Source organism: Tripterygium wilfordii, chromosome 3 (genome assembly GCF_013401445.1).
Source record: "Tripterygium wilfordii isolate XIE 37 chromosome 3, ASM1340144v1, whole genome shotgun sequence".
NCBI lineage: Eukaryota > Viridiplantae > Streptophyta > Magnoliopsida > Celastrales > Celastraceae > Tripterygium > Tripterygium wilfordii.
This window is the reverse complement of record NC_052234.1, coordinates 11,608,632-11,634,084: the sequence shown is the minus strand read 5'-3', so window position 1 is coordinate 11,634,084 and position 25,453 is coordinate 11,608,632. Positions and strand designations below refer to the sequence as shown.

The window sequence follows — 25,453 nt, the reverse complement described above, 5'->3', positions numbered from 1 at the left end:
TGATTACGTGACTGAAATTAATTGCTTCCATTTTTAGTTCCTGGGTTCATTAGGATAAGATGACTAGGGAAGTTCTTTGTCTTGGGGTCCATTAGATGCCATTGCTTGGCTGACATTAACCTTACCACCATTGATATTTATGTCCATTTTGCTCATCCTGGAAAACTACATGCAGAAGAGACGCAAGCCAGAATAATGAGGGGGTGTCTTAAAGCAAGCCCAAAAACAATCATATTCTCCTCGATCGCTCCGACCGCGGATTTTGGCCTGGTAACAGACTTAACAGGTAATTGGATCAAATACCAATCTAGTAACAAGATGTTCAAGTAAGGTGTTTCGATCTTTTTGACCGATACGCGGTTCTATATATGCTACCTAACAAGAGAGTTAATGTCTGGATGAACCTTATTTGCACCCCCACTTTTGCTAAGTACACCCCATTCTAAATAAACCTCAGCTTAAATTAAAACAATTATGAGTTCACCCCATTTTCTCTCTTTTTTAGATTTTACTACTTGCACCCTGTCCATTGTAGTGGCAGCCATTTCTCTACCCTCCCAACCTTCTCACCTCTAGTGCTCACTTGACCTCCAGTGCTCACCAAGTTGTGCACAAGGTCATCACAGGCAAGTATACAACCGAGGGTCTCGAGGTGTAGGTCGTTGCACCAGTTTGAGAGGAGGTATTTGGGGCATAATTTGTTAAAGGAGGAGGGTTTGGAGTAAGAGACCGAGGAGCAGTGTGGGTTCAAAGCGGAAAGCAAGTGATGATCTTGGTGAGGTAATTGGTGGCTTGAGATCGAGAAATAAAATGGGTAATGTTGGTTTGAGCAGAAAAGTGGTTGACCGCAACAAAAATGGGGATTTGAAGGAGAAAGATCATGGTGGGGATAAGGCGAGGCAAGGTGATGTTGCTGCAGAATGGGGAAGTGGTAGGTTGAGGAGCATGGCTTTGAGGAAGAGAACAAGCACTGTTGGTGAGGTGTTGCAGAGGGCAAAGCCAAAGCAGAAGAGAGACAAGGAAAACGAAGGAAGAAAAGAAATAGTAAAGGGGAATGGTAGGGTCAGGAGGGGTGTGAATAGATGATGAGTTTTTATGATTTTTGGGGTGTACTTAGCAAAAGTGGGGGTGCAAATAAGATTCATCTAATGTCTGTTGAAGGTTTTATGACCATTTATGGGTCTTAAACCTTGTCATTCCCTCACGTCAACTACATTTCAGTATTCTACACCCAGCAACATTTAAAGATGCAACTATGCATGCTCCGTATAACAACTAATATGATAAGCCCCAAGTTCATCCGAATTCCGGTCCCCTGTTGATGAAATAAGTGGAGCAGATAAAACTTTCGAGTTGCAAAAGTTCTGGTAACAACGACGAACAGGAGGTAAGAGTAGCGAAGATTTTCTGTCCATTGCTAGTAACCGCCCACACTTACTGCATCACCACCAAGTAAAACTTATAACCCAAACAACTGTAAAATCCTTGAAGCCAAATTAAAGAATTTTTTACCTGCACGCTTTTGCAAATAGACTTTCATAGCTGCAGATCCAGCGCTACAACGACAAAGATGAGCAAGATAAATACCAGCAGGTGTACTAATTTAAAACAGGAAAGAATTAAACTGACCAACAAGACCACCAATTCAAGACCATACCAGAAGATAATATAAAGCAGTTTCAGTCCCGCTCCCCAAAAAATATTGCTGGGCCAGTGCGGCGTGCTCCTGCAATAAGGAAAAAAGCTAGAGTTCGAACAGAAATCCTTAAAATTTTAAGATGTTCTTGATCTATAAGCCAACTGAACCTTTGAAATCATCATGTTTCCAAAAAAAAGTTATTACCGTGACAGGCCTAAATACATGATAAACTGAAGAGCCTCTAGCATGTATATAGCTGCCTCCCTGTTGAAGAATACCAAAACTATTACGTCACAATAGCAGTAGACACCCACAATATCTAGAGCTAAGAATAACCAAATACCGATTAAAACTTGAAAGGGGAATGCAACTTGTTGGCGCTTTTATCTAAAGATAGTACAAATATTTTTTAACGACATGCTTTCTTCCTTCTAGGATGCCTATCAAACAATACAAGCCTTTTTAAATAAGGCACCAATTATTGCATGTTAAACAATGGCAACATTCATGTGAAAAAGTAAGGCATGTGGAACATCTGCGTAGCACCGGAGCAATATAACTACCAAATATTATCATTTTAAAGAAGCTTCAAGAACACGCATCTCGTTTGCATACCTCATCCGGTGAAAAGAAAGCTACAGCGTCTGGGTTAGTAGAACCAGCCGGGTGCAAGGAAACTATAGCTCTTAAAATGGAAGGAAAGAACAATTCGATTACAGCAACTTTATCTGTTCCAGCAGTGCCCTGTGATTCAAATCTGAGTCTATTTAAACTGTCAAAAGTATGTTCATCTGATGCTTCTAAAGAATTGTCATTTGCTGAAGTCGGCAATGAAGAAGCCCTTTTCAACCAGTCCAACCGTTCGTAAGTAAAAATTTTCAAATTTGGCACTTCTTTCTCCACACGTGTCAGAATGTCTGAAAGTGTTTTGCAGTCACCAAGCTCTTCTTGTTGATTGGCTGGCTCTACTTGGGAAACATGAAGTTTCTTTGACATTGATTCTGCATCGTCCTTATTTTGTTCATCATCAAGATGAGGGAAAAATCGCCGTTTTTGATCTGTAAAGGCCTTGAGAGCTAATCTAAAAGAGTTTAGAAGAAAAAGGGTTATGGTATTTTAAAGTCTGCCCTTGGATTTACCGAATAGAGATTTCAGAGTAACAGGTTAATTGCTATTGAAAAAATAGAAGACACACAGTCCAAATAAGCAATCACCAGAAAATAAAACAATGGGTAAATATTAACCTTCGGTGCCGGAAAACCCAAAGAATATGTATATAACCAACATTTCTTGAAATTGATACTTGAGAATATGAATCTTTATATTTAAACCAACATAATACTGTAGACCTCAATAGTCATAATAAGCCAATAAACCTAGTTTTGTGGACAATTAGCAAGACTGTGAGCAAATATTGGGATAATTCAGACTCCATGACTCAGTAATTGAATTTTAACGTGACCTAATGATTAGAAATCTCTTGAAAAGACTACTTCAATGTTTTCTTTTATATGTTACTCTAGTTCTTCGGTTGGCACAAATTGCCTGTTCTTCTGGAGCTCTATGAAGCTTTTTAGAATTTTAACAGAAATAATTGGATTAATTTTGGTTCCTTCTAAAGCCAAAAATTGGATGAAAACTCCGAGAAAATCTCTAATGCATAATCAAACTGAAACAATATCAACTGGTATAGCTGTACTGTAACATTCTACCCCCCCCCCCCCCCCCCCCCAACACAATTCTAATGGCATAAGCATGACAAATTTTCCTCATTTCTATGTATTGTTAATATCCGATTACTTCTAGCAGCTTGTACAAACTTTAAAGCTTGGTGTTTTACCTCCATCTTCCAACACTACATGCCAATTCAAAGTAGTTACCTTATCCGATTCAATGCATTTCAATTTTCACATTTAAATTTAAATTTTTTTTTAAAAAGAACCCACAATTGATCAACCTAAGGCATGGCATCAGAACAAGCTTAAGACATTATTGGCTGAACAAGCTTAACAAAGTATCTAAATCATAAAACCATGGTTATTTTGCAGCTAATATCATGATATAATCACAATAAAAGAAAAAAATATTAGAAGCGACTGCTGGGCAATGCCCTAATACCAACCTGGTCCTGTCAACAGCAGACGCACCTGCCTGGCCAGCAAGTTGTCTCTTCCAAGCATAAGCAACAACCGCCCCATCAGGACACACCAAGGGCATATGCAATCCCCAAGAATTACTTCTTGAACGAAGTGATTCATTCAAAACTCCGGACTCCTCCAGCTGCCTTCCTAACAAAAGCACAACCAAATATAAAGATACGTATGCACACTAACCCAGAGCACCAAGGCAGACAATATGAATAATTCTTACTGGCAATAGCAAGTCAAGGTATGTGTGTATATATACATACCTATGGAGCGGAGGTCCTGGAGACGTTGGCGCATGGAAACATCTTCCTTGATGAAGAAATGGAGGGGCTTGTTGATTTGGTGAGGCTCCGCAGCCGCGAATAATGCTTCAAGTAGAAGATCAGCTCCAAGCCTCACGTCGGCGATGAGGCGGCCAGCCTGACCCAGCCTGTCCAATGCCATCGCCACCTGCTTCGGCGGCGCATCTGTTTTGGATTGGGGCGGCGGATCGGGATTAGGTTTTGCCTGAGCTTCCTCCTGCTGTTGAGGTTCCTGCTTCTGCTGCTGTTGTTGTTGCAATGGAGAATTGAATCTCATCATCTTGTATTAAAATTCTTCTTCGAGAATGAACTATCAAGGTATGATGAACAATTACACAGCCGGCAAACTAAAAATTGAAGAGTACGGCACCGTGACTCGAGCTTTCAAGCTTCGTTTAGATTTGAATTTGGGTTTGGTGGGACAATGGGCTTGATCCAAGTTTTCCATATTGAAACCGGGCTAAAATTGGGCTGGGCCCGCAGGCCCGTAAAATCTTAACCTAGTAAGAAACGGTGCCGTTGGGAAGAGCGAGGGTTTTTTTGTTCTCCATGTAATGCCCTGAATGGCCTGAACGATCCTGTCGCAAAAAAAGAAAAAAACAGTCCTCTCCTTTTCTTCCTATAAATTCATCGACTCTTCACCGCCAAGGCATAACTCTCTCTAATCTTCCTCTCCTGCTTTATTTCTAACACATCGGAACCAAATTTGAATGCTATATTGAAGTTTAATTCTGCAGCATCTGCAGCGAACGAAGATGGTGCGTACAAAGGCTACCTCAATGAAGCAGCAGAAGCGTGGCATCGACTTTAAGGTTATTTACTCTTCCGCGGCCGCCTTTGTTTGAAAATTTTAGTGCAGGGAAGGTTAGGGTTTAATATTTTGTTTTCTTTTTTGTTATCAGAAAATTAAGCGGAAGATAGGCAGGAAACTACCGCCGCCAAAGAATGCGACGAACACTGAGATTAAATCCAAAGGTAAGTTCGTTTTACAGTGTTGGTTTCTCTAGGATTTTATTGTTCATGGCATGTTGTGAATAATTACTGATGATGAAAATGGATCCTTTTCGTGTATGGATTATGAGCAGCAATTGTTCTTCCCGAGCAGAGTGTAGCCTCAGAGAAGGCTGGATTAGCTGTCAGTAAGAAGGGATTGACGTTGAAAGAGCTTCTTCAACAAACGGCTCATCATAACTCGAAAGTTCGTAAAGGTACTTGTTAGTGTAGGATGGTAAAGTTAAAGCATGAATAGAAAAATCCAAATCCGCAACATGCATCCTAGTTGAAGCAAGTTGTTCAATTATTAGATCAGTCAAAGTGACATTGATATGAGATCCATGGCGGACTTCTCGCAATTTTCTTTGTGGATTCAATTAAGGCTTAGGTGATAAGATGGTGATGAAATAAATTACTTGATTTTTTTTTTACTATTTGTTGGTTCTGCTGCAATATTATAGGTCCCGTCATAAGTGTTGTCAGTGATTGTGTTTTTTTTACTATTACAATTTTTTTTTGTTAAAGGAAAGTTTCACTACTGAGTCAAACTTATCTTTTCCCATTGGAGATGCGCTATTGGGTATTAAGGATTTATTCCTTAGGCATCCAGCCGAGTTGAGGTTGCACAGATATGCTGTTATAGAGAAATTGCGTGAACGAATCAGCGATGATGATAAAGTGGTTAGAGAAACACTCTATCAACTTTTGAAGTCGGTTGTTTTCCCAGGCTGTAAAGAGGTATTGCTTCATCTTCATTCTTGCTACTCTATTCTAAAGGTCGTGGTTAGTTTTTCAGCGTAAAACTTATGAACAATTTTGTAACTATAGAGCTGAATTCTGCTTGGAATTTCACAACAAACTTGCTATGTTTCAAAGTCGCACTACATACTAATTTCCCTACTTTGTTTCAGTTTCATAATGCCCTAGAACTGTATTGCTCAAGGAAAAACCCCTGAAGTTTCTGCCATCCCAACTGTTGTCATGATTAACGTATTCTTGATGTCTCTATTTTTTCTGACAGGTGTTTCTGTTCTTCTTGTCCAGGATAATCAAGGGCCTTTCATCTCTTTGATGATGGCATATATTTTCAATGCAATGACACATTTGGCAATTGACATTCGACTGATGGCTTTCAAATTTTTTGATCTTGTTGTGCAATATTATCCACCCTCCTTTTTCAACTATGCTGAAAAGGTATATTGACATGACCTTTTTCATTATAGTTTCTTATTATGGTTTTTGTGTTTTCTTATGATGTTTTAGTTTTTTTTTATTTGAATAAATTTTTTGTTATTAATTAATAGAAGATTGATTGTTTCTTCACCATAGTGGCATAAGTGGTGAATATGTTGGAAAAGAAAGGGTACTCTTTGCAAATAATGGTTGCTATTAGTTTTGGTGGTTTTGAGCTTGCATGATGCTACACGCCTGGAATGAAATATTTCTATTTTAACTCTTCATTTTGTCAGACTGTATAACATTGTTAAGTTGTGCATCAGTGACTGGTAAGTTGAAATTTATTTTCCTTAAGATTTTGTTGCATCTATTCCTCTTATTCATTCATTTGCTACATGTTGGACAATACTTGATTGTGAATAAATTTGCTGTGTTTTTAAAGATTCAAAGCTTTTAGGTTCACTTTGGGAAATCGCACTGTTGAATCTTCAATTGTAACGTAAAATTGAATTTAACTAAAAATATCAAATTGAAACCATTGAGCCCCCTGTCACCAAAATGAATTGCTTACATTCAGCTTATGTGCATATCATTGTTATCAACTGACGTGTAAATGTTTTCATCTGTTCTTTGATTAACAGATTCTTCAAAACTTTGAAGATATTCTGCGAAACAACCAGTTCTATCTCCAAGATAAGGGAAAACTCAGGAATGCTCTAGCTTGCTTGGTGAACTGCTTGTTACTATTGCCATGTAATAAAAGAGATGTTGAATCAAATGAAGAGGTATCTTCTGATCATAAATTATAGATATAACATCCAGCTCCTTTCCAAATATGTAAACATTTTATTGCGTTGTTTGTTTTGAGTAGAAGGCTGCAGAGAAAAGAATATTGCATGGATATGAGCCTGACTCGCCTTCAAAATCTGCTGGTATGTAAATGTAGCTGTACCCTGTAACTTTAGGTTTTTGTGTGTTCTATTCAAATGTTAGCATTAATCTTCTTGTTTAAGCAACCTCATGCAAAAATAGATGGCTTATATCTTATATTGTGATGGAATCTTTCCTTCTAAGCTGCTTGTGTATTCAATCTACTGTTTCTTAATGAATAATACTTTGTTATTCTGTGGTTTGATGGAACCCTCAACAAATTTTGAATTCCCTTGTTTTTGATCTGATTGTATTTCTAATTACCAAAGAATGGGCAGTTCATATTCCATAATTTATCCTCTGTATTCTGCGCCAACAGCCTTGTGCAATCATCAGGCCATTGATCCTTTTCTTTTCTTGAGTTAAATACTCCACTGCTCTCACCTTCTGTTCTTATTCGTGTAGGGTTTTCTTTCATTTTCCATAAATTGAGAGACCTTGTGGCAGTTCTAGTCAACTGCTTTCAAGATTTTGTCCCGTTGGCTCATTCTCTTCCCGTGCTAGATTCACAGTCATATGATTGTATGCTTAGTATAGTTCAGAGCATAGATCTTGCTGTGATGTTTTATGTTCGTTGGATACCAAAGTCAGCATCTCTTTATGGAGTTGCTGATGCAGCTATCTGGGATCAAACTCTTTCATCAGTGTTAATCAAGAAGCTATTTATCGTGTTTCCCCTCAACTCGACACATCATCTTTCAGCAAAGGTAAGGCTGTTCTAACTTGCACGAGGTTTATAATGAATGTGTTTGTGCTTCCATGTAAGATTTTTGAATGTCCTACAAATGATTCATGAGATGGTGCCTTGCAGTTTTCAATCTCGTGGCATGGGTCTTAGAAAGATGTTAAATACCTCTGGTGTTAGTCTAAGAATGGGTGCTGATACTTGTTTTTAGATTTGGCTGCTTTCTGCTCACTGAAAGAAGGCAAAATTGACCTGGGGAGGGCTTGGTAGTATGGGATCTAGGATAACTTTCTGTATATAATCTTGAGGTTCTCTAACCTCATGGTGGTGAGAGGCCTTTTCTGCATGCAGAATGCAACCTTCTCAATTATAGAGTATTGTCCGAAAAAATTTCACATCTGCTATATCAAAAAATAATTGTCGTTGCCATAAGCTGTTCATATTATTGTTGTAATTTGAATTACTGACTTGTTTCTAACTTTTGCTTGGCAGGGTGATGATAAATATTTTGTATTGAACATTTTGATTACAAAAATATTTTTTCATTTAACCGAGTTTTCGTGGCCTCCCTCTGATCTGTTGGAGAAATATCTTGCATTCATTGAGGATGCTTTGCTTGGAAAGGTATGGTTACTTCCATTTCTTCAATTCCCGAAGAGTTTTTGCTGCTATTAGAAAGTAAACGCTAAGAAGTGAACATAATGTTATAGTTTTTGATAAGTATTAAAGTTGCGAATTGAAGCTCTATATGTATTCCAAACCTCTGAAATATGAACTTGTTAAGTTCGTGTATATACACTCTTTTACCTTTGGGTGGCACCCCCTTGGTGCCTTGCAATGAAATAATTTTTTTCGTTCTGGAAACAAAACTAAAGAGAACTTAGTGTTCTGGGGTCATTCCATTTCTACTTCAGATATACAGTATTAGTAAATTTTTTCTTGACCCACTCGGTATTTGGACTTGGATTGACAGTGGAACACCTTAACAAATCAGGGATACCTTTCTAGTGCACCTAGTGGGTTAAATTTTTTTGGCAGTGGCCAAAATCGTGCTGGTAAATGCATTATTTGAGTTCAGACGGTCCTTATACTAGTTGCAATTTCCTGAAGAAGGAATGTGATATAGATAATCATTCTAAAAGGTTCAGCAGCCTAATGCTTTGGGTTATGCTGTAGAATAGGATTTGATTGGTTAAAATTGGAAGTATTTCAATCAGAGGTTTATGAAAACAGGTTTACGGTTGATTATATAATGAATAACATATTTATGGCCTTTCCGAAAGAAGACAATAGTTTATTGATGAACAATTGCCAGAGAACACTACAAAGACACAAATCTCATCTGAAAGTTGCTTGATTAGGAAGAGATGATTGAGAAATGCACATGTGAATCACTCATACAATAATTCTTTTTCTGGATTTAGCAACCATACTTTTCAATTGAAATTTAAGAACCCAATCAGTTATTGATGTACCTGGAACATGGCTTGTATGTAATCCACAAGATGACTAGTTTTACATGTAATCTAAACCCTGGAAGTTTGACCTTGCAGTGGCATCGGGTTTGGGTTTGGGTTTGACCTTAGTCTGACCTTGGAATATTTGATATTCTCCTGCTTTGAAATGAGAAACTGCCGTTTCTGATATGGCAAGGACCACATGCTTTTCTAATGTATTTGACTTTAATGGAATTTTACAGATCTGTCGTGACATGCGGACTGGTAAACCATTCCAAGAAAGGAATTTAATATCATTACTTTCTTTTATTCCAAAACTTGTATCACAACTGGCTGGTGATTGGAGATCTCGCCTTGTTCAGGTTTTACTTCTGCCTTCAAAATTGAGTAATCTAGTTGCTGTCATGACTTTGTTACTTGATTTATGAAATGTGTACTTGTGTCTTGTGACGGTCATGTGTTTTGACACATTTTCTTGAACTGTGAAAATCTGGGTTTCCCAGGGAAACTAGGACTGTACTGATAAATGATAGCTGATCAAACTTTATTGCAGGCGTTTACAAAGACATTCAAGGATTGTAATCCAGAGTCCTCGTTAAAACTGGCATGTCTTTCAACAATTCAAAAAATGCTTGTTCCTGTAAGCTCAATGCTTCCTATGAATTACCTTTTTAAATTTGTTTTATGTTTGTGCATCTTTCCGGGAAAAAGATTAAAATTTTGTTTTTATGTACATGGCAAACTCAATCTAAGAGCCCATTGTCTTTTGTGCGATGCATAGGAAGAAGAGGTGCCATTGCAATTTGCAAGTGATCCAACCACACTAGATTATCAGATTGCTTGGATGAGAGAGCTCCCCAAATTGCTAGTAGCTCTTGGGGATAAGCATCCGTCCTCTTCCCAGGTTGTCATTTACTTTCACCCAGTGATTTCTTTTTGTGGTTCTTATACTTGCACAAAAATATGTTACATTTAGCTGAAGCTGTTGGAGATGAAATACTTAGTAACCTTGCATCAAATGTGGGCAACTGAAGATTCACAACTGCTATCCAATTTTGCAGGCTGTGTTGCGCCTTCAGCTTCAGCTGGGACAACGTTCTTCATCAAGTTCTTCACTTGAATGGGAATACAATCAGATGCAATTTGCGCTTGGAGATTTATACAGCACGTGCCAGGGAGGTGAGAAGCATTTCCCTTATAAACTTTGATTTGGTTGAACACCCTTACGAGTGCCAGTACCATACCTTTTTTTGAGAGGATGAATAACTAGTACAATAAATTTTAATAATCCTCCTTTTCTCACAGGGCATACATGCTATGGTCCTTTCGTAAGGCTTCCCAGGGATTGCCAGGAACTCGCTGTCTGTTGCCTTTACTATTTTTCTTGCTTGGAATCGATTTTCCTGAAGTCAATTGCTTCTTGTTGTTTGTGTAAGTATCATATTTCAATTGGCCTTTTCTTTTGTGATAGATCGTGAGGAACTTCAGATCCAATAACCAGGTTCTTTCAATTGCTCCTACGTCGCTTTTGGCTCTCACACAAATAGTGCTTCTTTAAGTTACCTGTATTGTGTGGAAATTTGTTACATTAATGGATTATTGATTTTGAGAGCCAAGGCATCATGTATTTTTGTACATCTGGTGCATCCCCTATTTTCACTCATATGCTGAAAAATGAAAATCTCCTTTTGAATTTGTCTTCACTGTTTGGGGTTAAAAAACGTATGCTGAAACATTTTCTTTGACCAATTGCCCTGTGCTGAGTTTTCTTTACTTTGGAAGAAACTCGTCATACTGTTGAACTAGCAACTATGAAAGGCAATTTATAGTTGAATGCTATAACATTTTCTTTGAATTTAAAAACAAAACCCCCAAATTTCAATTCATCAAATAATTAAATAATTTTCCTGGAAAAATATGAGTTATTAAGGATTCTTATTGTAATAGATTCCTTCAAAATTTTTCTTTCAAAAAAGGTGAAGTGTTGTATCTATCTCATATGTCGCAGGTGATGATTTGGACCCATCTGTATTATTTCGAATTATAGAAGTTCTACATTCAGCATTCCAAGTTGGCCGCGTCCAAATTACTGATCACATTAGCTTCTTCATCACCTTGCTCTCCCATTTCAGAGTTTTTCCAGGTACCTTGGCAATAGGTCCTCCTTTGATGAACTCTTTTTAAGTTTGAGATTACTGGAATACTTTCTGTTTCCCTTACATGATTAATGTTTCATCGTAGGATGATTCTAACCTAATATTATGCACTTGTCCAGAGTGTAAAATGCTGAAAAATTTAAGAAGAAAAGGTCTCTTTAATTAAGTTCACTGAAATGACATTGTCCAAAATATTGGCGTGTTACAGAACTGCATCCCAAGATGTTTTAAATTTTCTTCCTACATGAAATGATTTGATCCCCAATCCCTGTTCTAGCACTGAAAGTACCAATTTTGATTGTAAAATTCCTAGGACTAGAACAAGGTTTACTTTCCCCACACCCGAAACAAATTCCCAGGTTGTTATTCTAGCTACAGATATTTTTTTCTATGCACACTCAGGTACTATGTTGTTGTCATGGTCACTATTATGTGAAAATGATTTTGTTTTTGACTAAATTTCTATCATGTCATAGAGAGTGATGTGAAGATTTCAAATCTTGGCACTTTTAAGTCGATGACCAGTGCCATTGACTCATGCTTATCCCAGATGGGTGACAAGCCTCTTGTTTTTCAGATACTTGAGAACATAATAATTGAGCAGATAGTAAGTTGCTTAATTCTTCTCTACCTGATCGGACATTTTGTCTCTCTCACGTACAGGTTTATTTCTTATTCGCAATAATTAATCCCGTACGGTGGTCTAATTCCTTGTATTTCAGTCATCAAAGCTCCCTTTGGACAATACATGTGCTATGCTAAGGATACTTGTCAGCCTTGACACTAAACCAACAAGGCTTTCTGAACCAAGCATTATTACTCTGAGCAATTTTCTTCCTGGATATTTAATTGATGTTGTTCTGGTATGTACGCCCATTTTATTTATATCCATCTTTACCAAACTTTTATCCATCTGGAGGATTCATGTTTCTCTCTCTCACTTGTAAACATGTGTCCATGATAGTCCATGCACATTTATACCATTTTCATATATACTTGCTCTTTCAAGTTTTGCTTCTGAAAGTAATAGTTAAATATCATTCAGTTAATTTGGAGAATTTAGTGCTGATTGTAAGTATTGCCATTGATGACAATTGGACAATATTGGAAAAGATTTTCAGTAATTTATGTTGACTGCTTTTACTGCATTATTCTGTTCGGAAAATTTGGATTTGTTGACTTTGTTATTTACAGAGTGATGACTGTTTCCCACCAATAACCCAAAGTCACAGATGGTGTGTGCAAAAAAGTTGTACTACCAAGCAAACATTGTCTGTCTGATATTCGCCTCAGGTCCAGTCTTCCATGGTTCATTAGAGTTTGGAGTATTGTCTACATTTTGTGCATACATGCACTGCCATCGGCAAGAAGAGGATAGAATTGCAGAGTGACTTGATTTTTATGTCCAGTGATAACGTTATCCTCTAAGCATAAAATTTTCATGATGAATATGCTATGCTGATATGTGGTAATAAATGATCTTAAATAGCTTATGGTTGAGAGGAAGCATGAGTAGCTTGACGGATCCTCTAATTTGAAGGATTTGGGGTTGGTTTGGGATTGCTTATTCCCTGCTTCTGCTTATTTTTGCTGATCAGGTAAAATTAAGTAATAACTAACTAATGCCTTTCGTTGTCTCTCTTTGTAACAAGATAAACATGGGTGATTGTGTTTGCTATTTGTATTGTGTTCTAATGCAATTTGCTACCTTGCCCAAATAATTCTTGTTTGACCTAATGCAGTAGCATTATGAACTATTTTAGTGCATAAAATATTTTGTTCTCATAAGTATGAAGTTAGTTGCAGTATATTTTCAAAGCTTGTTGCTCTTGATATTGATGCTTATTCCAATCATTTCATATTGACTCTTAAAGAAACTTGTCCTGCTTCTATGCAGTGCATTCCAGAGAATCATGACAAGGCCATGAAGTCTACTCAGATCTGCAGTTGCCGTTTTTATCTTCTACCTTGCTTTTTCTTGTTTGATAGAAGTCACAAGCTTCTGAGTCTTGTGTTAACTTTGATGGGCTCACTGATTAAAAGTAGTTACTCTCTTCATTCTGGTCCAACGCAATATACTGCAGAACGTGCAAGTAGGGTAGATGCCATGGTTTCTGTTCTTCTATTGATGCATAAGGATGTTAAACTTCGGAAAATTCTCTCTTCATCGAAGACAGAGATCAATTATTTCTCACAGAACCTATATCATTTACAGGTAATGGTTTGCACCTCGAGCATTGCACCGTTGACATAGAAAGTAGGTGGATATAAAGTACAGTGTTGTTGGGTATCAAAATTTCTTATCTTTTTTGCAAATTAGTGCATTCTGGCATAAATTACAATACCTCTCCCCTCTTTGCCTTTCCTTTTTCTTTTTTTCATGCAAACTGTACTTGGGCTTGAAGCTTCCATTGTCTGTGCATCATGTTTTGTAGGCTTGTGGTGTACTCATAATACTATGTGGGACTTGTCAAATTTGTTAGTGTGCTAAATGATATGATGATTGTTGACATGCATATTTTTGGGTCTTGGTTCAGGCATCAAAAGGAAAAAATATGAAACTTGAAGAAAGACACAGAATACAATGTGCATTGGATCGCCTTAAGGTTGTAACTAGTACATCATAGAAGGGGATGCTACTCGCCAGTGGTCTAGAAAGTTACAGTCCGGTGATCTGCCTAGTGAGTATTTAACTTGAATAATTTTTCTTTGTTTTTTTATGTGGTATCCTTGTTGTACCCATTACCTTAGTTCACTGTTTTTTTGCAAGATTCTGTGTTATCACATGGTAACAAAGAGAGGAAAAGCAAAAAATTCACAATTTGCTGAAGGGATAGTCTGTCGTGCATTGTATACTTTTGGTTTCTTATAAGTATTTATGAGTTGACACTTTTGAAGGTTCTTATGATCTTTATAAAAGTTCGTAGACTAGGGCATGAAAATGTTCTTCTGGAGGGAATGGGACCATGGACAAGCCTTGAACTCAACGTATATTCTTCAATCTACACCAGAGCAACATGTATATGGTCAAATGGCATATTTTTGACATATTTTTATCAGTAGCAGATGATCCTGGTGGTGGGTGGTGGCCAGTGGGTGTGTCGTGGGGGAGGAGGGGACTTGTAAGACTCATGACATTGTCAAATGGCAGTAGGAATGATGTTGGATGTAAAATTACAAATGAAGTGGTTGGATTGATAGTTGAATGGGATCTCTCTCACGCATTGTCGACTGACGTTCAGTGAGCCAATATTATAAACCATTGGCTTGGTACTGCTAATTTTATTGATTTCTGGTCGGCAATCGCTCAACTGAACAAAGGGGTTGTCTGGAGTCGAAATAGTTAAATATGATTGACAAATGAAACAAATCTCTTCACGTTTTATTTGGATGCTCTGCTAGTTAGCTTGTGTTTGCTTCACAGACTCTTTCAGTTGCTATGAACAGTGTTCTTGAGAAACATCAATGAAAATTTTTACTTGTGTTGCTGCTGCTATTTTGCTTTGCCATGCATTTGATTTGAAAGGTAATTCCAGTCTTAATACTTTTCAGGCATGACGATTTGTTTTTCATATTTTAATTGGATATGCAGATCAAAAGAATATTGCGGAGCAGTTTCAATTGTTCGTGGTGTTAATTTTCCTTCTTGCTGCCATCGAACATCCTTTTTAAGTACTAAGAAGAGTGGTGGCCTGATGGACTTGCGAGAAACTGCATCAAAAACCAGGGAAGTCTTCAGATGGAGTTGCGAGAAACTGCTTTTTAGCGTAGAAATGACGTTGGGAATTTGGAAGAGAGATTTGAGAGATTTTCAATATGAAATATTTTCTTCAGCTTTTTGTGCTGTTCGGTTCTCTCTTCATCGGTATACATCATTCCAATTTAACTGCTCGAGTACGATGACTTATTTTTATCACCCTCCATATTTTTCAGATGCTATGCACTTATGCCGCTCCTGGAGTTGACCACCTTTCATTGTTAGTATGCTCTTTAGTATTGTTCCTCACCCATACTTTTCCAGGTATTCTCTCAAGCATAGCGTATGGGAGTTCTGAAGGTGTTGCCTTAAGAATTCACTACTCTCCAATTTGGTGGTCATTTTACGAAGAGAATCAGATGAGCCTTAAAAAGAACCTAATTTGCCCTATGAACAAATATAAAGCTCCCATGTTAGCCCATATCCGATTCATGAGTAACAATGCAATATGACGTCAATTGTGGGCTGGGCTTAAGAAGCCCATTGGTATGCCCTAGCTTTAAACTCCGGCTCGTTGCCAAAATACGGGTCTTCACAATCATAAGGTCATATACTCATATTATACTCATATAAATACAATATCCCGCGTTGCAAATTGAGAAGAAACCCTAATTTAAAACTGAAAGAGTTTGAATTTTCCAGATTTCTCTTCTTGTGGCGCCTAAAACGGCTTGTAAAAATGTGAATGCTCGAAAAGGATGAAAATGAAACTCCAACTCAAGGTAGCAAAAACATGCAACCCAAGATCAGTTCCTTTTTCAAGTCCTCTTTTTCATCTCCTGCTCCGGATCCCATCGTCGAGGATGGTGGCGGCTCCGACGATGATGAGCTGGCGCTTTGGAGGAATACTCAACACACATTCGTCAATACTTACAAGCGTAGATCTACAAATTCTGACAGGTATTATAGTCCCCTTCCTGATTTAGTTTTTCCTATGGTGAGATTCTCAGTTTGTTTGCTTGCTGAGAAAATAGAGGAAAATCATAGAAACTTTGGTTTTGGAATTTTCTGCGACGTGTGACATTTAATTGTTGAATTATTTCACGGCATCGGTTCAATCGGAGGATACGGGTCGAAATCCTTTGATTTTGCGATGATGATGAATTTTGCTGTTGTTATTAGCTTTTTGTGTTCTCAAACATTCTTATTTTCTGCGTTAAAAAAAAATAGATCCAACAATCGAAGTGTGCCCACGGAGTCCACTTTGAAAGTTTTGTGTTCAAAACCAGTGGAGATAGTTCCTGCAAAAACATTGAACAAGAAGAGAAGTTATGCACAATTCCATCTAGAATTAGGTCAATCTGATTTCCTTCTCCATACATGTACTACGTGTGGGATCAAATACGCTCCTGGAGATGAAGAGGATGAGAAGACACACAAAACGTTTCACAACAACTACACTCACGGTATTCCCTTTAAGGTATGTAGCTTTAAGTGTCTAATTTGGTTTGTTTTTGTTGTCTGGTCTTATCATGTTGTTAAATGTTAATTATAGGGCTGGCGCAATGAAAGGACTGTTCATATGCCTTGCATTGAAGGTGGGCACATTGTTTTGGTGCTAGATTGCGACCCTCTTGCTCATAGAAATAAGGTTCAAATTTATACACCTATCCTTCAAAGCTGTTTCAAAGTTGATAATATAGACTAATTGGGAGCATGAAATTATTGCCAGGTCCAAGAGGTGGTAAAGATGATGGAAATTGAGCTTGGTGGGGGTTGGATTCTGCATAAACTGTGTAAGGTAATCTTGTCCCTTCTGATTTCAAATGATTTGACCAATTAGTTTGGTTGAATGCATTTTGTGTATCCTGAAATTTTTGTAAAATATTACAAAATGCTAATCTAGCTTTTTTTCCCTGCTTTTCATTGATATTTTCATCAGTATTCATCATTCAAGTTCATCTGCTCAACAGCTCAAGTGTAATGACTTTTATTACTCTCAAGTACTACATATTTTTCAGATGTTGAGCTGTTTCTGTAGTTTTTTCTATCAGTAATCTTCTTTTCCATGTTTTATGGTTAAATGGGGATGTAGATTGTAGAATATGCTTTTCAACATTGTTTCTCGCTCTTGGTTTTGCAGGTATATCTGTATATTTCCTCCCATAGGATTGCTGGTTGTGTGATTGCAGAGCCCATAGAAGAAGCATTTCAAATTCTCTCCAGTCCAGTGGATGGGAGTTCTAATGGTGGTATCCCGAAGAAAACAAGGTTGAATTCAACTACCCTCCATTTTGGTGGAGTCGTTTTACAGAGAGAAGCGATGAAAAGAGTCCCTTCAGCTAGTTGTCCAGAGGTATTGGATGGAAATCACAGTGGAGTCATTGTCTGTCAAAAGGAACCCAAAGCTGCTGTGTGTGGCATCAGAGCTATTTGGGTTGGTCCATCCAACAGAAGAAAACACATCGCCACCCAGTTACTAGATGCTGTGAGGTAAATTATTTAATAAAATTAACCTTCCCTTACCATGTCATTGTTTGTGTTGATTTTAACTCTTTGGCGTTTACTGTTAACTGCTGATTGCTTTTCCGCATCTCTGTGCTGGATTGACTTTCCATCCCTTCAAAAGTCCAACAATTTTGTGCGCTTGGCTGTGTGCTTTTGAAAAATGATAGGCTGAAATTCCAAGTGAAAACAAACAAATTTTGTTCTTGGTTTTTTGGGATGGAAGTCTGATTAGGTGCTTGACGCTTCTGTAGTTCAACTTCAACTGCCACTAATGGCTAATGTTTCTGGAGCTCTCTTGTGCAGGAGAAGCTTTTGCATGGGTTTTGTCGTTGAACAATCACAGTTGGCATTCTCCCAGCCAACCTGTGCTGGAAAGGCATTGGCATCTAGTTATACAGGCGACAAACCTTTTCTGGTGTACAAAACTAACAATTTGAACTCCTAGGTGCCCGCTCTTTTCATCCTCGCCATTGTTGATTATGATTTGTATTACGATGAGTAGACTGTAATTTTCATTCCATTATCCTTGCTGTCACTGATTGAATTTTTGATAGCATAGGTGCCTATGAAGCCTATGTCTCCCTATAGCATTCAGAATTGCTAAGTGGAAGTTTATTGGGTAGCAGCGTAAGCTACTGAAATTTGGAGATTGAACATCCAGCACAGCGCTGCAAAGGTATGATAATTGGTAGAAGTCACCTGAATGGCGAAAACTTGTAAATTCTGGAAGCGTCAAAAACTTATATATGCTTAGTAGTTAGATCACTCTTTAAGTTTTTTTTATTTTTTATTTATATGGCAACGAATCTACAGAAAGCCACATCAGCCAGTATCTATAGCCCAAGGATGGAGCGAGTCTTATCTTTGTTGATAGTTTGTGGAGTTATTAACCCAAATGGATGGGCACAATTTGATGGTCCTTCGTTGATAATCTAGGAAATTAATAATTTGATGAGAAATGTAAAAATAGCCTTCGACTTTAGTTTTGGATGCTAGTACAAATTTCAGGACAACGAAAGGATTGTCTAGTTTCATCTTCTTCAACTTTCACATTCTAAACCAGTCTAGATCTCAAATTGCAGGACAACGAAAAAACTATCGAAGCCAATGACTGTTGCGACAAAGTCCCTTTCCGAACAAGAAATTTATGAAAAGGAACATTGTGTTCTGTATGGGCCAAAATCGTACCAGACGTGTCTCCGGTTAGCAGGTCCAAGAGTTAGACAAAAGGTATGAGCCCTTGGGTCAGGGTCAAGGAGAGGCCTATCAGGACCACCACAATCTGAGCTAGCCCAATAAGCTTTCGGCCTAAAATGGAATATAGTTCTAGCGTTTGCCCAAAGTTCAACCCAGGCTCCCGGCCCAAACAAGAGGCCTCATGCCCACAATCCGAGCAAGCCCAAAATAAGCCTGTGGCCTAAAATGGAATATAGGTCCAGCACTCCAGCGGTTGCCCAAAGTTCAACCAAGGCTGAGGCCCAAACAAGACAAGCCCACTTTCTTCTTGCTCACTGATCTCATCTTGGGCCCATGATCTTGTTCCAGCCGGACCATTGCTTTTGAGTCCAGACAACACTTCTTTTCGTTGACCTCTTTGCCTTTTAACGGGGCGATTAAAGAATATCAGCATGGGAGACCCTAGACAGGTGCTCTCCCGTGAGCCCCTCGTGATTTGGTGATTGGTGACTATAAATACAGGGACCCTTCCATCAAAAAGAGTTCGAAAAATTCGAAGTATCAAATCTATGCTCTTATTCTCTCTCTCTCTCTTAAATTCTTGTTCTCTCTGAATTCCTCATTCAAAGATATTACCGGTGTTACCAACGTCACGGTCTTTACTGTTCTGAACTTGCAGATTACCGGTGGCCGCCTTCATAATTTTGGACGTTTATCGTCTACACGTTCCATGTAATTGCTAAATTAAAAGAAAATCCAGTGAATACTACCTGAAAGTTTCCTCATTAAACCATTGGAACTTCCAGGGGCACTTCTCATCAATCAGCTTCCCTTTTTCAGGTAACCAGAGCAATTGGCCATTTAACATTTATCAAAAAGGAACATTCTGTCCCATGTGACTGCCAAATCTAAAGAAAACCCAGCGAGAACTACCTGAAAAATGCCTCGTAGAAACCACAAAACTTGCCAGTGCACTTCTCTGCCATCAGCTTCTTTTTTTCAGGTGAAGATTAATTGCCGTAGTTCACATGCTCCATAAGATAGGGACTAAACACCTCGTAGAAACCACAAAACGTATTAGAAGTATCGATCCCATCAAAATCCACCAATTCGTGAGTATGATTTATGCTGTTAAGGTTCACTTACAAGCTCTAACAATTGTTCTGGAAACATCCATGACTACTACTCAAATTCTGGCTTTTCAGATCCATCACCCCATGAGATTAATCTCTTCACCTCTTCCCGTGAACTTTAAAAGAAACCTGTAACAGAATAATATAGTCTAGCAATGTTTATGAAATCATAAGTTATAAAAGGCAAGAACATGACTTCCAGAAAGCCTTGGAGTGACTTATTTATTGACTGAACCAACATCAAGAAGGGTATTTGATACTCAGTGGGGTGGACCAACTCAGCATAATCAGTGTAAATCGCGTTATAGTATGAAGATTAAGGTAACAGGATATTGTTATATATGATTCTACGAGCAATAGTGTACAAAGCAATGCTAAGTACGCCACGAACAATACAGATACATTAACCAAATCAATATACCACATCATGAAAAAGCTCAAAATAACCATTACCCAACTATTCATATTACTCAAACTTCTTCTTTTTTCCTGAATGCCATGCAACACAGAGTGACAACTGACTATTGAACAATCAATAATAGGAAATAATAAATCTAAGCCAATGCAAATGATAAAACCTGAAACAACATAAAACACAAGACAATCTTCCACCTCATTCAAGTGCGGGAAGAAGCTTCAAGCACTAAGACGCAACTGATTAGATGGCCTCCTTACCACGTCTGTGCTTGACCTTTAGCTTCAAATGGAAAATCATATGTCAACCAATAAGGCACCTATATATCCCAATTCCCAATAGCAAAATTAGTGCAGGAAAACATGTGGTCTATATTACTATTCACATTTTAAGATGTGGCAAGATTCACATTTATAATTAAAATAAAATCTAACAATATACCTCCGCAACAAATTCTGCTGAAGTGACACCCGTTTCTTCTCTCCTCAACTCCCTCAGTGCCGCACTTCAAAGATCTTCGCCTTCATCGGCACCACCCTGTTCAAGACAAACTCATGAGGCAATATATAAACACCATTTCAATTTTCGTTTCTTTTCTTTTTTTGATTCTGTGGATACCATCATCATTCCAGTTTTCTAACCAAAACAAAAGGTAAAGAAAGAAGAAAATGCTTGCATTAGTGACCATCAACAATGCACAACTACAAGTCAAAGAGCTTAAGGTTCTAGAAATTACCAGTCTTAAGCGTATAGATGGCAAAGTGTCGGGTCCCTGCAGAGAATGCCTTACCTAAATAATGCATTTCAATTTTCATTTCTTTTCTTTTTTCGATTCTGTGGATACCATCATCATTCCAGTTTTCTAACCAAAATAAAAGGTAAAGAAAGAAGAAAATGCTTGCATTAGTGACCATCAACAATGCACAACTACAAGTCAAAGAGCTTAAGCTTCTAGAAGTTACCAGTCTTGAGCGTATAGATGGCAAAGTGTCAGGTACCAGCAGAGAATGCCTTACCTAAATAATGCATTTCGAGTCCCTCCCAAATTCCCCTAAGATTTCCAAACCCATTTCAGCATATTAATATTTTTCTTTTCTTTTAATGCAAATAATTCTTCAATCTATGGCATACCAACTAAGGCCAAAAAGACAAGTAGTGAAGAAGAAGTAAATGAATGAAAGAAAATACTGTAATAAAGGCCATCTGCAATCCAGAACCACATACCTATAAAGAAGAAGCCCACTAACAATATCAAGAAGGAGCCCAACAATGGTCTAGAAGCCTCCTATCAAGTTCAACAATAGTAAAGCAGCCTCCTATCAAGTTCAACAATAGTAAAGCTCATTTCAATACAATACAATTTCAACGGTCATCTTTATCACTCTCTGGTCAAGTGACCTTTTGCCTTTACACGTGTAATCCTTGAGTTGGCTTAGTTTATACCCGTTACAATTAGAACGTTGTATCTCTGCATATTGTCTTTGTATATATCCTTATGTGTGTAATCCCTGGTTTATATATGAAAAGTGCTAAACACAAATTCTTTTATGGTATCAGAGGGATGAGAGTCCAAGTTCCATGTTGATTAAGAGCTTCAATTTCAGATTTCATGGCAGCAATCCAATGAGGACTTTGAAGAGCTTCATAAACGGTATGAGGCTCAGGAGAAGAAGCAGCAGGATAGAGAGTGGAATTATGTAAATTTTTCGGTTTGTAGATGTTGTTCATAGATCGTGTAGTCATGGAGTGTTGACGAGTTGGAGGAACATTGGTAGATTGGAGAGGTGGAGGAGAGTCCTCAGATGGAAGGTCGGCTGGTGATATGGACTGAGATTGAGAGGAGTCCACAACTTGGTTGAGAGAAAGAGGGATAGTGGATGAGGTGGTAACACGTGAAACAGGAGGAGAGGTGGTCACGGTGGATGGATATGACACTATGTTAGGATTGGGTAAAGGGTGGTACTGGTCAGGGTTAGAGATGATAGATGAACAATCAGAAGATGATGGACAACCAGGGAAGATGTGCTCTTTGAAAACTACATGTCTGGATAGATAGATTTTGTGAGTAATAGGATCATAGCATTTAAACGAACTTTGAGAGGACGAATAACCAACAAAGATGCATGGAGTGGACCTTGGTTCAAGTTTGCTATGAGTATAGGGCCTGAGCCATGGGTAACAAAGACACCCAAACACTTTGAGTTTAAGATAATTTGGGGAATGATGAAATAAGAGCTGAAACGGAGAATGAAACTTAGTAGGAGTGAGAGGCATTCTGTTTATAAGATAGACAGCTGTTTCAAAAGCCAAAGACCAGAAAGAGTAGGGCAACTTGGCTTGAGATAGAAGTGTTTTCCCGGTTTCAACTATATGTCGGTGCTTGCGCTCTGCTAAGCCAACATGTTGAGGGGTATAGGGAGGTGACTGCATCCATGAAATACCAGAGTCAGCAAGGGTGGTTTTCAATTTTAAAAATTCTCCTCCATTATCAGTGTATAGGGTTTTAATCTTTGTAGTAAATTGATTTTCAACAATACTTTTAAATTGTAGAAAGATAGAACTAGTATCAGATTTTTGGAACAAAGGAAATAGCCATGAGTATCGTGTGAAGTGATCGACAAATAGCAAGTAATATTTGTGTCCAAAGATGGATGGGGTGGAAACAGGACCCCAAATATCTGAGAAAAGAATTTGAAGAGGAGCAGTAGTAGAGACAGTTGATGAACCAAAAGGAAGGCGATGACTTTTATTGATGTGGCAAGCATTACAATCTAAGGATTTGAATGGCTTAGCACAAGGTAAATGAACTGATTGCAGTAGAGAGCTAAGGATAGGTTGTCCCGGATGCCCCAATCGTTGGTGCCAAATATCAATATTGGTTTGTTGAGCAAAATGAGCAGAGAGGGATGGTACAGATGTAAACTGGTAAATTCCATCAATGCATTTGCCCCGAGCCAGCGGAACTCCTGAATTCTGTGACTTCACAACAAAAAAGTTAGGATGAAATTCTACAAAAACATCATTAGATTTAGTAAATTGATGAACTGAAATTAAATTTTTCTTTAGTGCAGGTACGCAAAGCGTGTGTGCTAGTGTGAAAGCATGTTTTGGTGTGTGAAGTTTGCAAGTTCCTTGATGAGTGACTGCCAAACCTGAGCCATCCCCGATCTTGACTTCGTCTGTTCCATCATACTCTGAGTGAATTGAGAGATTTCCGAGTTGGGCAGTCATGTGATGGCTTGCCCCTGAGTCAACGAGCCAAGGTTGGGTGTTGGAGGGAGTACATCCTGCTGCACTTGAGGCATAGTTGGCACTTGGTGCATATTCAGAAGCAAAAGATTTCAACTTTCGGCACACTCGAGCTGTATGCCCTGGCTTTTCACAAATTTGACAGAATGTGCGTGAGCGCTGACGATTGTTGTTTTGATTAGAGTAGGATCCTCCATTAGAAAACTGTTGAGATCGCTGACTCCCTCCTCCTCCTCCATAATTTTGTCGAGGAGGTTGATTTTTCTGTTGAGCTCCATAGTGCCAGGATCCGTGACTGTGAGATTTGTTATTAGAGGATGATTGTTTTTGAGTGTAGTGAGCTGTAGCTACAGTGGAGAGCTGATTCTTTTCAAGCCTTTGAAGATAAGCTTCATGACTTACAAGACGATCATGAAGATCTTCAAACGTAATGGGATTTTCTCGTCCTCTAATTGCTTCAACTATGCCATGAAATTCAGGTCCTAGGCCATCAAGAGTATAGAGAACTAAATCGTCTTCATCGACGGCATGCTTAACGAGAGCGAGCTCATCGGCAATTTGTCGTACACCTTGCAGGTATTCTTCAACAGATTTGGAACCTTGCTGAAGATTGTGCAGCTGTTGTCTTAGTTGTATTTTGCGAGATCGAGACTTGTTGGCATATAATTGATGAAGCTTTTTCCACACATCGGCACTGGTTGAAACATCACCAAGTAAAGGTGTGACAGACTCGTGAAGAGAAGCTATAAGAGCGTTGAGTAATAGACTATCTTGTCTATCCCAATAATCATACTCATTGACCTCTGTTTCAGGTGGACAGGGTAAACTTCCATCCACGAATCCCATGAGTCTATAACCACGAAGCACAGCAACACACTGAGCTCTCCAGATTATGAAGTTGTTGGGTTTTAGCTTTTGAGCTAACTGAGAATTTCCATTAATGGCAATTACTGGTTTGCCATTAGCAGCACGTAGAGTGGAATCATCTCCATGAGAACGATCATAGTGAGTTGCCATGGAGGAAGAAGAATAATCGTTGAAGCACATCGCTATAGACCTGCATTTTCTGCGTGATCTTGTCAACAAAGGTGTCATCTCTGTTCAACACATTCACACCAGCAATCAGCTCGCTGACTTACTTACAAAAGCCCTACCTCGTCCTCGATTTCTTGCTCTCTGTACCAAGATCGGCATCCTTGATGGCTCCACGATCTTGAGCGGGCGTATAAAGAAGAAGCCCACTAACAATATCAAGAAGGAGCCCAACAATGGTCTAGAAGCCTCCTATCAAGTTCAACAATAGTAAAGCAGCCTCCTATCAAGTTCAACAATAGTAAAGCTCATTTCAATACAATACAATTTCAACGGTCATCTTTATCACTCTCTGGTCAAGTGACCTTTTGCCTTTACACGTGTAATCCTTGAGTTGGCTTAGTTTATACCCGTTACAATTAGAACGTTGTATCTCTGCATATTGTCTTTGTATATATCCTTATGTGTGTAATCCCTGGTTTATATATGAAAAGTGCTAAACACAAATTCTTTTAATACCAACAAAATGTTCAGCATTGAGTACAACAACAAAATGTTCAATACTGATTGAACAATCAACAAATATTTAACTGCAATCTCTCCAAACTAAATTCTTCCTCGTTACTTCGTTGGTTCCTCTAAAGTACATTGCACATCATCTACAAAAGTTTAATAACCACTCTACGGGGTAAGAAAATTATATGAAACTAACTTCAAAGATAAGATTGCAATAACCAGGGTTTGCTCTCTGTTCGCCA

At 38.4% G+C, this 25,453-nt stretch overlaps 4 protein-coding genes across 15 annotated transcripts; 2 read left to right on the top strand and 2 right to left on the bottom strand.

Annotated features, from left to right (window-relative positions):
* Positions 1 to 208: 208 nt before the first annotated feature.
* LOC119984141 (mediator of RNA polymerase II transcription subunit 27) lies at positions 209 to 4,467 on the bottom strand. Of its 2 annotated transcripts, XR_005464836.1 has the most exons (8): positions 4,050 to 4,466; positions 3,762 to 3,927; positions 2,255 to 2,720; positions 1,844 to 1,903; positions 1,658 to 1,726; positions 1,513 to 1,556; positions 1,151 to 1,437; positions 209 to 392 (listed from the first exon to the last, which is right to left on the bottom strand). XR_005464836.1 is itself a non-coding variant. In XM_038827963.1 (7 exons), exons 1-7 carry the CDS (start codon positions 4,366 to 4,368, stop codon positions 1,254 to 1,256), a joined length of 1,308 nt encoding a protein of 435 aa, XP_038683891.1. In that variant the 5' UTR covers positions 4,369 to 4,467; the 3' UTR covers positions 1,147 to 1,253. The 2 variants fall into 2 exon arrangements, 1 of the variants encoding a protein (XP_038683891.1); XM_038827963.1 differs by lacking the exon at positions 209 to 392 and having other exon boundaries at positions 1,147 to 1,437; positions 4,050 to 4,467.
* A 197-nt stretch (positions 4,468 to 4,664) lies between these two features.
* LOC119990230 (testis-expressed protein 10 homolog) lies at positions 4,665 to 15,453 on the top strand. 4 transcript variants are annotated; one of them, XM_038836127.1, is made up of 20 exons: positions 4,665 to 4,900; positions 4,991 to 5,063; positions 5,174 to 5,296; positions 5,650 to 5,819; positions 6,126 to 6,275; positions 6,899 to 7,042; positions 7,129 to 7,189; positions 7,593 to 7,894; positions 8,365 to 8,496; positions 9,572 to 9,691; positions 9,883 to 9,969; positions 10,111 to 10,233; positions 10,391 to 10,508; positions 10,635 to 10,760; positions 11,338 to 11,472; positions 11,962 to 12,092; positions 12,208 to 12,348; positions 13,383 to 13,700; positions 14,023 to 14,166; positions 15,078 to 15,453. In XM_038836127.1, the coding sequence occupies exons 1-19, from the start codon at positions 4,844 to 4,846 to the stop codon at positions 14,110 to 14,112; spliced, it is 2,601 nt and encodes an 866-aa protein (XP_038692055.1). In that variant the 5' UTR covers positions 4,665 to 4,843; the 3' UTR covers positions 14,113 to 14,166; positions 15,078 to 15,453. The 4 variants fall into 4 exon arrangements, with proteins under 4 accessions (XP_038692055.1, XP_038692073.1, XP_038692071.1 ...); XM_038836145.1 differs by having other exon boundaries at positions 5,607 to 5,819; XM_038836143.1 differs by lacking the exon at positions 15,078 to 15,453 and adding an exon at positions 14,406 to 14,979.
* A 145-nt stretch (positions 15,454 to 15,598) lies between these two features.
* Positions 15,599 to 18,649, top strand: LOC119990281 (protein CHROMOSOME TRANSMISSION FIDELITY 7-like). Of its 3 annotated transcripts, none has more exons than XM_038836148.1 (8): positions 15,599 to 15,787; positions 15,885 to 16,142; positions 16,413 to 16,662; positions 16,738 to 16,833; positions 16,915 to 16,983; positions 17,326 to 17,675; positions 17,994 to 18,135; positions 18,250 to 18,471. In XM_038836148.1, exons 2-7 carry the CDS (start codon positions 15,928 to 15,930, stop codon positions 18,133 to 18,135), a joined length of 1,122 nt encoding a protein of 373 aa, XP_038692076.1. In that variant the 5' UTR covers positions 15,599 to 15,787; positions 15,885 to 15,927; the 3' UTR covers positions 18,250 to 18,471. The 3 variants fall into 3 exon arrangements, 2 of the variants coding, with proteins under 2 accessions (XP_038692076.1, XP_038692075.1); XR_005466010.1 differs by lacking the exon at positions 15,599 to 15,787 and adding an exon at positions 18,504 to 18,649 and having other exon boundaries at positions 15,821 to 16,142; positions 18,250 to 18,366; XM_038836147.1 differs by lacking the exon at positions 15,599 to 15,787 and having other exon boundaries at positions 15,821 to 16,142.
* LOC119990320 lies at positions 18,474 to 20,695 on the bottom strand. Of its 6 annotated transcripts, none has more exons than XR_005466018.1 (4): positions 20,013 to 20,242; positions 19,800 to 19,913; positions 19,503 to 19,605; positions 18,474 to 19,393 (listed from the first exon to the last, which is right to left on the bottom strand). XR_005466018.1 is itself a non-coding variant. In XM_038836177.1 (4 exons), the coding sequence occupies exons 3-4, from the start codon at positions 19,850 to 19,852 to the stop codon at positions 19,108 to 19,110; spliced, it is 339 nt and encodes a 112-aa protein (XP_038692105.1). In that variant the 5' UTR covers positions 19,853 to 19,913; positions 20,013 to 20,128; positions 20,675 to 20,695; the 3' UTR covers positions 18,474 to 19,107. The 6 variants fall into 6 exon arrangements, 1 of the variants encoding a protein (XP_038692105.1); XR_005466016.1 differs by having other exon boundaries at positions 19,503 to 19,585; XM_038836177.1 differs by lacking the exon at positions 19,503 to 19,605 and adding an exon at positions 20,675 to 20,695 and having other exon boundaries at positions 20,013 to 20,128.
* Positions 20,696 to 25,453: the final 4,758 nt, after the last annotated feature.